The sequence below is a fragment of the Sceloporus undulatus genome, chromosome 3 (assembly GCF_019175285.1).
Source record: "Sceloporus undulatus isolate JIND9_A2432 ecotype Alabama chromosome 3, SceUnd_v1.1, whole genome shotgun sequence".
NCBI lineage: Eukaryota > Metazoa > Chordata > Lepidosauria > Squamata > Phrynosomatidae > Sceloporus > Sceloporus undulatus.
Window position 1 is genome coordinate 198,347,017 of NC_056524.1, and position 10,992 is coordinate 198,358,008.

General features: G+C 44.9%; 1 protein-coding gene across 1 annotated transcript in view; it reads right to left on the reverse strand.

The window, feature by feature from the left end:
• Window positions 1–3,086: 3,086 nt before the first annotated feature.
• The window catches only part of EMX2 (empty spiracles homeobox 2), a 14,324-nt gene continuing 6,418 nt past the window's right edge, over window positions 3,087–10,992 (reverse strand). The window contains exon 3 of the mRNA XM_042460412.1: window positions 3,087–4,773. Within this exon, the coding sequence (XP_042316346.1) occupies window positions 4,606–4,773 (168 nt within the window). The 3' untranslated portion in view covers window positions 3,087–4,605. The remainder of the gene's footprint in view (window positions 4,774–10,992) is intronic.

The following is a 10,992-nucleotide window of genomic DNA, read 5'->3' on the forward strand; positions in this document are numbered from 1 at the left end:
GGAGGGAATAGAAAAGAGAAGGAAGAGAGCAAGAGACAGAAAAGAGAAAGAAGGGGGTGGAGAGAGAGAGAGAGGAGAGGAAAAGAGAGAGAAAAGTGCGCCCAAATTGTTTGCCGCGGATCAAGGCGAGCCGCCTTTTGCTTCACTTTCTTTATCTTAATTCCGACTTGAAAAGATATAATTATCTAGTTTGAACAGAGCTGCTATCAAATCCTTCTTTAGGCAGGGAAGGGGGACGCTGGAGTGGGCTGCCGTCTTCTGAGCCGCTCGGTGGAGCCTGAGATAGCGGGTAATGAAGTTGTGGAGTCCTCAGATACAAAGGGCATTAACCTCATTAGCATGAAACCTTTTCTTCTCGCCATTGTGGGACTCTTTCAGACTCCTAATCCCCCCTATTTTCAAAGCCGGGTTTGTAATAAAGCTTTTAGGGGGGCTCCCTCCCGCCCCAAAGCTAATAGCATTCTCTGAAGATTTTATTGCTGTTACGCTACATAGGACGCTTAATTCCCCCCCCCACCACTTTTTTCCTCCCCGTCTCCCTCTTTCTTGTTTCCCCCCCTTTTGCAGTTTAAGGAAAGAGGTGGTGGGGAGAGGAGATTATAGACTCTCTCATATATATATATATATATATGGAAGGAAGGAAGGAAGGAAGGAAGAAGAGATGGGGATGGAGCTCCTGCGTCTTGTAGAAAGAAGCCTTAAAAATAATAATAAATCATCAAGATAGGAAACGATTTCGAGTCAGGAAGCCAAAATCTAGGAAAAGGGAAATGGGTGGTTTTGTATTTTTTTAAATGTATTTATTTTAAAACAGGGCTGGTAGGAAGGGGCATTAAAGGGGCTAAAATCAATCCGTTTGCCTGATTTTTTTATTATTATTATTTCGAAGGATGTATTAAATCGAGTTAAAAACAGGAGAAAGATGAGAGAGAGAGAGGAGGAGCAGGGCTCCTAGGACTGAAAGAGGAAGTGGTTGAAAGGGGGACGGAATTTTCTTTCTCTCTTTCTCTCTCGCTCTTTCTATCCTGGGAGCCGCTGCTTCCTCTTTCCAAGTGGAAAGTCGCTCATTAGGATCAAAAGAGAAAGCAGGGATACCTTTTATTTTTTTATTATTATTTATTTTTTAAGGAGAAGAGAAAAGAAGCCGACCGGACCTTTTAAACCCAATTTCCAGCACGTGCGTGGCATGGCTAAACTGAACTTTATTTTTATTTTTCCCCCCCCCCCTTTTTAACCAAGGCAGGTTGTTTAACAAAGCTGGTATTTTCGCGAGGCATTGTAACTTCGCCTTATCACAGTGTAAAGGGTAGTCGGATTGTCCTAAATTATGTCCAACTAGCCCCCCTTTCCCCGCTGGATCCACGGATTAAGAGATTAAAGGAGACCACTGGGCAATGGCTCCTCTTTTTTTCCCCCTCCTTCCCTCCTTCATATTCCTAGTATGATAATTGCCTAAACTGATTTGCACTTCCACAAAAAAGTCCTTTGTAGCTGGAACGCTGCAGACGAGGTTTGCGCTGTCAATGGGAAGAAAACTGATTTAATGCCGCTAAGGAGCAAATGAAGCATGCATTAATTATTTTTATTTTATTTATTTTTAAAAAGGGGGGGTACCCCAAGAAAGCCAGATCGCTTCCTCAAGAATTAGAAGGGGGAAAACTTTTGGCCCGTTTGCTATTAAAAGTTGACACTCCCTCCCTTCCTTTTGGAAAAGCTCCTCCCACCGCCACCCTCCCAGAAAATGCTAATGCTAATAATAATAATAATAATAATAATAATAATAATAATAATAATAATAATTTAAGAAGGCGAGCATATTAGAGGTCACAAATAACTCATTCGCCAGTTCACCCCCCGACTTCGTTTGCACACCGGTTTCAACCCCGTTTTGCACACCAGCCCGGTCTTGTACGCATACCTGGAATACCCAGGAGGAAACCTGTAATTCGATTTCACTCCCAAAAGTAGTATATCTAGGGATCTAGGGAATAAATAAAGACAGCCGGAATCAAGACAGTTTTTACTCTCCCCCCCCCCAGCAAAACAAACAAACAAACAAACAAAAACCGGGTAAAAACGAGATAGGAGAAGAGAAAACGTTACCAAATCGTCAAAACAACAACAACAACACACAAACATAATCTGTTTTCAGGGAAGTCAAGTCTCAGAACCCACTCCTCACTAGAGTAGACTCACCGAATCAAGGAGATTTACGAAAGTGTTGGTTTAACAAGTGCCACTGGGTGCCAGTATAGTTTCCTCCAAAGGAGACCCAACATCGGATTTAGACTCAAAGGGAGACTTACTGTCACTTTAAGGCGCAGCTTTGCCTGGATTTCAGCCGAAGTGGAAGTGGAGTCGGGGCCCACGCCAGCAAACCGATCCACAAGTCCGCAATCGGATTCAGACCGCAACCAAAGTCTGCTTGCTTATCCAGCAGCCCAGCCTTAAACCTAGGAAGCAAACTCCATTTATTGCCACAGAATTGAACTCCTAAGGCCTTGAGAATAGTGCAAGAAATCACTCCAGTCCAGGGACCCCTTTCACCCATACACACCAAAATAAACCCGGGTTAGTCCCTGGATATACACTCCACAGGTAAACTAGCTAATCCCTGTTTCCTAATTCAGGTATTATTTGTATGGCACACAGATTTAGGCTCAGGCCTAAACCCAAGTGCTCCTCCCAGCTAGAGAAGATGCTTTAACTCAATTCTCGAATGATAAAACAATACTCAAGTAAAATCCCATTGATTCAATTGATTCTAGCTGAGAGACAAAAATTAGATATAGTCCAACCTTAAAAAAAGAGGAGACAGAAATTAATAGTTTCTTGTTCAGATGCACCTTTTAAAATGTAGTCCAAGAAAAAAGCAAACTGTGCCTCAACTTCTCCTTCTCCCTAAGGACTGGACACTACTATGCAATCAATATTTTGTTCCTGTTATTTCAAGTGTTTTCATTGGGAGTAACTGAGTTTGGTGGCAAAGTTACTTTGTTAAGGGGCGGAGGGGGGTGTTAATGTTTCTCTCCCCCCCCCCTCCTCCAGAGTTGGGGAAGAAGTTACATAAAAATAGTTAGGCCATATTGATAAATCTTTATTGACAAAATATTGACATGGAGATACTTCTTGGAAGTATATAGTGTGTTAGAATTCTAACAAATTAAACACAAAACACGAACATATTTACATTCTGGTAAAGACATGAAGGAAAACATTTGTCATTTTTAGTAGCTCTGTCGTCTTGGAACATCAATATCGTCATCGTCTTCAGTGCTTGAAAAATGTGCCCCCCCTCTCCCCCAGTGAAAACGGGCCTGAGGCCGAATCCTTCCCGACTTGGAGCCTTCTCAACGGGTCTCACTACAACTCCCATCATCCCCAGCCAACCAAGGGCTTCCTGGTGAGGATGGGAACTGAAAACAGACACGCTTAGGAGGTGGCAGGCTGAAGAAGTCGGAGGGCAGGAGGTGATTTAGGAAAAATAATAATAACCATAACCGATTCATTTTAATTTATCCTTTTAAAGAAGGGGGACCATTTCCTGCCAGTCTCTTTTTCTTCCTCCCTTCCTTTACCCAACAGAAACTCACTTCTTCTTCTTCTTCTTTTCCTTCAAAAATTATCCATTTTGGAGGAGCAAAATGAAAAAATTAAAAATTTAAATTTAATTTAAAAAAATATCCGAAAAAGAATTAGAATTGGTTACCGCTACAGTACTTCAATTGAGTTTCTTTTTTCACAACCACGTTTTGACGCCAGAAGTTATCATTTAAAAGGTTTACAGACTGCACAGTTTTCTCGTAAAATAAAAATTTAAAAAGCACACAGAAACCTGTCTCAAAGGAGAGGAGGGAGGGAAGAATTACAGTTCATTTCTGCCTGTCTTTAGCAACCAGGGGTTTTCTGATTTATTTATTTATTGTCTTTTTAAAGCCCTACACCTTCTTTCTTTGCCCTTCTCCAAGGCCTTCTCTCTCTCTCTTTTGTAAAGCATGCAGTTCAAGTTTCTCCAACAACAGGTGTGTCGATCTGGGCTCGGTGCGGGATTTTCTCTCCCCAAAGACTTTGGAAGGGGAGGAGGGCAAAAGAAAATTAATCATAATACACAGATATATCTATATATATATCTCCGGATGCTGATGAGGCCTGAGGCCCAATCCCTGGCAAAGTGTGTGCGTGCGTGTGGACAGGGGCAGGAAGGAGTGGGATCATTCCCTTTGAAATGCGGACTGCTTTTTTTTGACTTGGAGGCCAGAGGGGTCAACCTGTTCCTTGGCTGGCCTTGGATTGACAGCTCCTCCCCCCCCCTCTTTTCCCTTTCCTTCCCTCTCCTCCCCCCCTTTTTCCTGGGTGTACCAGTAGAGGACCAGGGCTGACATCTGGCTAGCTGGCCTTGTGGCTCAGTCGCCCCGATCCTCTCTGCCTCGACGAAGAGGTCCTTTCACACTTGCACTGCTGTTTGGTGTCCATAGAAAAAGTCTGCTTCCTTTGGGTGGGTGTGTTGTTGTTGCTGCTGCTGCTGTTGTTTTTAAGTGCCACCTTTGGAGTTTTTGCCTCTTTCTCTCTTTTTTTTAATAAAAGGAAAGAGAAAGTCGGGAGGATTTAATCGTCCGAAGTGACATCGATCTCCTCTGGGCTGGCTTGCTTGGTGGCGATCCTCCACCGGTTAATGTGATGAGTCCCTTTTTTCTTCTGTTGCGAGTCCGAACCTTCTTCTTCCAACTTCTGGCGCTTGAACTTCGTCCGTCGGTTCTGGAACCAAACTTTTACCTGCATGGGAAAGGGAAAAGGGAAGGGGACAACAACAGGATGGGGTTAGCCCCCCCCTACAAGTACTGGGCACCCCTCATCTTCCCCACCCAAATAAAGTCTCCAGAAAGTATGGCTTCTTTCCCCCCATCAGAGGATCTTTTGCGCCTTTAAGAAATGCGTTGCAACAGAAGGGGAATATTAGGGGTTATTAGCCCCCAGAGAGGGAAAAATACAATATGGGAATACAGTAGATCATATTCTCAGGTTACACCAGGTTTCGGTGTGTGTTGTATAAAGGAGGAGACATGAAAACCCATGGGGGGGGGGCTCTGAAACACACTGTAGCAATAATCCCGTTTGAGACCACCTTAACTGCCCTGGCTCGATGCTAAGGAATCCTGGGAACTGTAGTTTTGTGAGACATTTTAGCCTTCTCTGTCAGAGAGAGCTCTGGTGCCACAATAAACTACCATTCCCGCACTGAGCCAGGGTAGTTAAAGCAGTCTCAAAGTGGATTATTTCTGCGGTATATTTTGGACCCGGGCGAGTCACACTCTCTCAGCCTCAGAGGATGGCAATGGCAAACCTCCTCTGAAGAAACTTGCCAAGAAGATCGACCCCATGATTATGAAGTCTTAGGGTCTTCATGAGTAAAAACAACAAAACAAAACACTGAGGCACGCAACAACAACATAGACATGGTCCGAAGAGATAGGTAGCATATAAAGTGTGTGTGTGTGTGTGTGTGTGTGTACGTGTGTGTGTGTGTACGTGTGTGTATAGGGTGTGTGATTTATTTGTTCAATTTCTATGCCGCCTTTCCTCAAAATGGGGCCCAAGGCGGCTTACAAGTTAGAACAAAAGGCAGAATAACCATCATAAAAATGTAGGTGGGATTATTTTGCTTTTATTCTATCATCATCGTCATCATTTTATAATTATTATTTTTCGAAATCCAAATGAAATTTTGTAGACACAACAAAACAAAACCCTGACCTCAGAAATGTGTCCCAGGCTTAAGAATTAGTTCAAACCCTCTTTCACAAAACAAACCCACTCCTGGCTTACTCAAGCTTTCTTCCTTTCAGCAGTGCATTCCTCCCTTCCCCTCCCCAGTTGTTGTTTTTCTTATCCTTGGGGAAGGTGGTGGTGGTTGTGGTGTTGGGGAATAAAGCTGAGCCAGTCCTGTGTTTGCTTAAACCCTTGCCGATCTTATTCGGCTCGCCCAGAGACAGATCTACCAAGAGATCCAGACACAGGCCACTCCTGCCCACGCCTCAGATAAGGCAGAGAGAATCCCAGATACGACAGAGGCATTTGGCCTAAGTAAGTAAGTAAGGAAGGAAGGAAAGAAGGGGGGGGGGGGGGGGGGGGGGGGGGGGGGAGAAGATATTTTTCCCTCTGTCCTGCTGCTTCCTAGTGGTGAAGAAATAAGGTTCCCACAGCCTCCGGCACCCTTCCTGGGGACAATGTTAAGCAAGAGCTTGCTATTAGGAGTTGATGAGGAGTAAGTGACTTAAAAGTGGCACTGATTTAAAAGTGGCACTTAGTACATTAGTACAGACAGCATTGCAGAATAGGGTTCAATCTGCATTGCAGAAATAATCCAGTTTGATATTGCTTTAACTGTCCTGTACCTATGCTCTGGAATTCTGGGAATTGTAGTTTGTTGTGGCCCCAGAGAGGACAAACTACAATTCCCAGAATTCCATAGCTTAGAGACAGGGCAGTTATAGTGGCGTCAAACCGGATTATTCCTGCAAATGTAGATGCAGCCTCCCTGTTGCTCCAGAAACTGATGCCAGGATCAAAAGCAATCTTCTTGGCTTCACGGGAGCTCACCTCCTGCCTCGCCTGGAACTCAGTTAAGCCGCAGTAATTGGGGTTTAAAACTAATCCCCCACCTTAAGCACAGGCCTTGGAAAGGTGCCCCCATTGATTTCAGCATTAGGACGGCCGCTTTTCAGCCCGATTCTCATTTGCGGCTTGCAATCTCTCCCCTCCCCGCCCTGAAATGAATAGGGCTTCGGAATCAGGACACTTCCGATGGGTTCGAAAAACCCAGTTCCTTCCGCTCCTCTATGGATCTCAACTGGGAAAAAGAGATTTTGAATTTTAGGCTCTTTTTAACCAGGGTTCCCAACTCTTACTGCAAAGTGGTTGAAACACTCTGTGGCAGAATCCCTTTGGGTTTGTCCCAGTTAGAATAAAACCACTGAAGAAACTGGATTTACCTCTGTGTTGTTGACTCGCCATTAAAGAGTGGGTTTATTCTATGTGCACATTACATGAGGCAACCTGCTCTCTATTTACTCCAAAGAAGTCCCATTCAGTCCAACCATAGCAAAGAAGCCCTCTGTGGCAGGTTTTCCCGTAGGGCCTGCTTAAAGTGGAAGCAAACTTCCTTGAGCCCAGTTTAAGGCCAAATCCATCTGCCTGGCATTTCACTCTTTCCTCCTGATCCTAAACCCTTTTTGCGTGGAAGTGTCCTATCTAGACTTTCTTCCACGTGGAAAGTCATGGGGATATACTACAAAACTATAACCGGGCAGGCTTTCCTATTTACGTCCATTCACACACAGAGCCCTCAATCAATCCAGAACGTGGGCATGACGTGTGTTTGGAAAGACTCTGCGTGGGAGAAAGAAGAGACTTAGGGCTAGCATTAATTGGTAGGATTACACCCATTGAAAGAATGGGATTTGTTAAATCATTACCGTTGAGTCTATGGGTCGGCTGAGGTTGGAGTTAAGGGTTGGGTCTGGTTCTTTGTGTGTCTGCGACATCCTTCTCTGCCCATCCATACAAGCCAATACTATTGTGTACGCTGGTTATCTCCCTCCTTAGAAGTAACTATTCACCAAGAAGACTACTGTATCTCTATACAATCCCTCCCACCCCACTTTAAGAAATAATACCCCCATCTCCCATGTGTCTCCAACGCGTTTGAATCCGAATTGTTTTTAACTGTATGGTGTGTGTGGTTTTTTTTTAAATGTTGTAAGCCGCCTTGAGTCCCAGTCTTGGGAGAAGGGCGGGATATAAATAATAATAATAATAATAATAATAATAATAATAATAATAATAATAATAAATTCCCTCCTCTCGAGTATACACGTTTCTTTCAAGCAGAACCCTGATACTTCAAAAATAAATTGTTTTTTGAGGGTAACTTTTACAATCTGTTTCCAGTCCACACACCCAAATATTAATCCCATCACAACCATTTTTAAAAAATTAATTAAAATAAATTCGATTGTCGAGGGATGCAGTTTACCTCCACTTATTCCGCCCCCCCTAAACAGTTCATTCGGCATTATTGCATTAAAATGTCCAGACTTTTTCTTATAGCCGGGCTTTGACAACAGACCAAAAGAGACAGAGCTGGGCAGAAGACCTCTAGAGCTCAGCCAGACTTCGGATTAATGTGGAGGGTGGGGTGGGTTGGGAAAAACAAAATCTTTTTGCGAGGAACCATTCAGCCTTAATTAAAAATAATTTTCAAAAGAGCCCCGTTTAATTAAGGAGGCGGTTCGAATCCTGCGCCCTTCAACTCCGCGCCTGCTTTTGTACTTAAGCGCCTCCGTCGGGTCAAAGGAAAGGAGGGGACCATATTTGCCTGGGATGCTTTTGGTGTCAGGGCTTTATCGGTGGGGAGGGGAAGCCAAAGAAAAAGAAGAAGAAGAAATGGTGGGGAAGGCCCTTCAAGTACCGTCGATTGGGAGGGGGTGTATTTAGGGAAAAGAAGGAAAGCCCCTGTGCATTTGCGTTGGGTCGCCGAAATCTGAATTAAACAGAACCAGCTGACCCTGGGCAGTCCTTTAATTACAGATCGGATTGATCCCGAAATTAGCTCCAAAAAAGAGAGTCTTTCTCTCTCTCTCTCTCTCTCTCTTTGCAAAAAAAGCAAAAGGTAAACACGCGATTTATTTTAATAATTAAAAAAAGAAGGAAGAAAGAAAAAGAAAGAAAGACCTTCTGGTCGGGTTCGGCCTGAAAATGCCTGATAAAGGCGCTGCGCGTGGAGAAAAGAAAGAAGGGGGGCAAAATCCTGGGGGGGGGGGGGGGGAGGACCGTTTTAATCATCTCCTTTAAAGCCCCTCTCTTTTCCACATCTCCACATCCATTTTTATATTCTCCCCCCCTCCCTCCCAACACAGGAAGGGGAACAACCCCACCCCAAAACATCTTTAAAAATAAAATAAAAATAAAAAGCCCAGGGAAAATGCTTCCCTTTCCAAAAGCGATCCGAGGAACAAGGGGTGAGTTTAATGCGCTTTTCAGTTTGCTAATTGAAGGGGAGGTCGGGTCTTTTTCTCCCCTCGTTTTGTCGGGGCCTTTTGGGGGGAGGGAGGGAGCCTGACATCGGCACAAAAGGCCCCGGCTAGCATCGGGATCAAGCGGGACAAAGACCACCTGAAAGGGCCGCTTTGGCCCGGGGAAACCGGCCGGGGAACCGGGCCCTTTTTGGGCAGCCGCATCAAAGGCGGGAGAGGGACCCATTTATTGGATCTGGGGGGGGGGGGGGTTGTGGGGAGACCCATTTTCTCAACACAAAAGGGCTCCATCTCTGCTCCCCATCCCCAAAGAAAGGAGAAAAGGGGGGGGCAAACAGTGGACAAAAATAAAAGTGTTACAACTTAATCCGACCAAAGAAGGTTACTGTTTACTAGGAACTTTGAACTATGTCTCTGTCTCTCTCTCACACACACACTCTCACATACGATTTGTCTTCTCCTTCTTTTTCCTTTCCCGTCCTTTAAACAGGGTGACCAGATGTCCTACTCACGAAGGAGGACCAGGCACCGCAAAAAATATAATATAATAAATATTAATAATGGAGAACACTTCAGGAAAAAAACACTCCCGGAAAGATAAACGCGTACTTCTTCGTCCTGCTCCTAATGGAGGGCATTTTGGAAATCCCTCCTGGGTTGAAAGGTGGGGATAGAGGACAGGTCCTGGAAAAGGAGGACGTGCCTGGCAGGAAGCCGAAGGGGAGAAGGAAAGCGAGCATTCCCATCGAAATTTCCCTCTGGAGTCTATGGAAAAAGAGAAGGGCATGGGTAGAGAAAGTGGGGGCATGTTTGGGGGCGGGGGGACACCCTGAGAAAATAACGGGATACGGAGCAAAAAGCGGCCCTCACCATGACAAGGGCTGTCTAGATATCTACAGCCAAGGCAACCAGGTGGCTGAAACACACACACACACACACACACGACACACGACACACACATACAGGGCAGCTGGGCAATCCAACCGACCCGGCTTAAAGATGAATTTGATCTCATCTTTCTCCTCTTTCTCCTCCTCCTCCTCCTCTCTCTCTCTCTCTGTCTGTCTCTCACACGCACACTTCCAAGATTCACACAAAGGTTCATTCTCCCTGGCACACTCTTCCAGAAAACCCACACAGTCGAGTCTGGGCAATTGTCAAACAATGCCGTGCTTCCCATCGGGTCGCAATGCGTTTTAGTGTTGTTGTTTTTTATGTGCCCTTTGCGCTTTCTCTCTCTCTCTCTTTCTTCCCTTCCTCCCCATTCCCAAATTATCAATCCATACTGGCAGGAGGACTTCCCCGCTTGGTATCGGGAAAACTCTCCCACCCTTAAAACACACACACCAAAAAAAGTCCAACCCAAAAACCTGACAACCCAACAAACCTCCAACTCCAATACCCTGTTTCCCATCGACTTTGAGGGGGAGGAGATAGGTAAATATTGCGATCCACAACACTATTAAAACGGAGCAAGGGAATCCGAATCGACTCCGAAAGTCCAGCTAAACGAAACTGAAAGGTCGAAAGCGGCGATCATTCTAACGAAACCACCCTATAATCGGATCCCCGAACCTTTTTCCTGGACATGTTCTTCGGAATCGAGGGGGTTTCCATTTTCAAGCGAACTGGGTTGGTTTAAATCCAGTTACTTCGATGTAAAAGGGTAGGGAGTTTGGAGTAGACACAGCAGGCTTTCCTTTTCGAAATCCCGACAACAAACAAGGGGTGAGGGAAACCAAACTTTTCTTGTCGTGATCAAACTGTCTATAATCTGAAGCCTTCTAACTCTTTAATTTTAGAACCTTTTTTGGGAGCAGGGGAACACAACACAACAAAAGCCACTACCTTTCCTAAAGCCAGACTCCTCTCTAAATAACAAATCAAGACCCTTTCTGTAGCCCACAGTTTCAAATCCACAGAAACTGACTGAACAGTCCTCAGTAGCGACAACTACTCC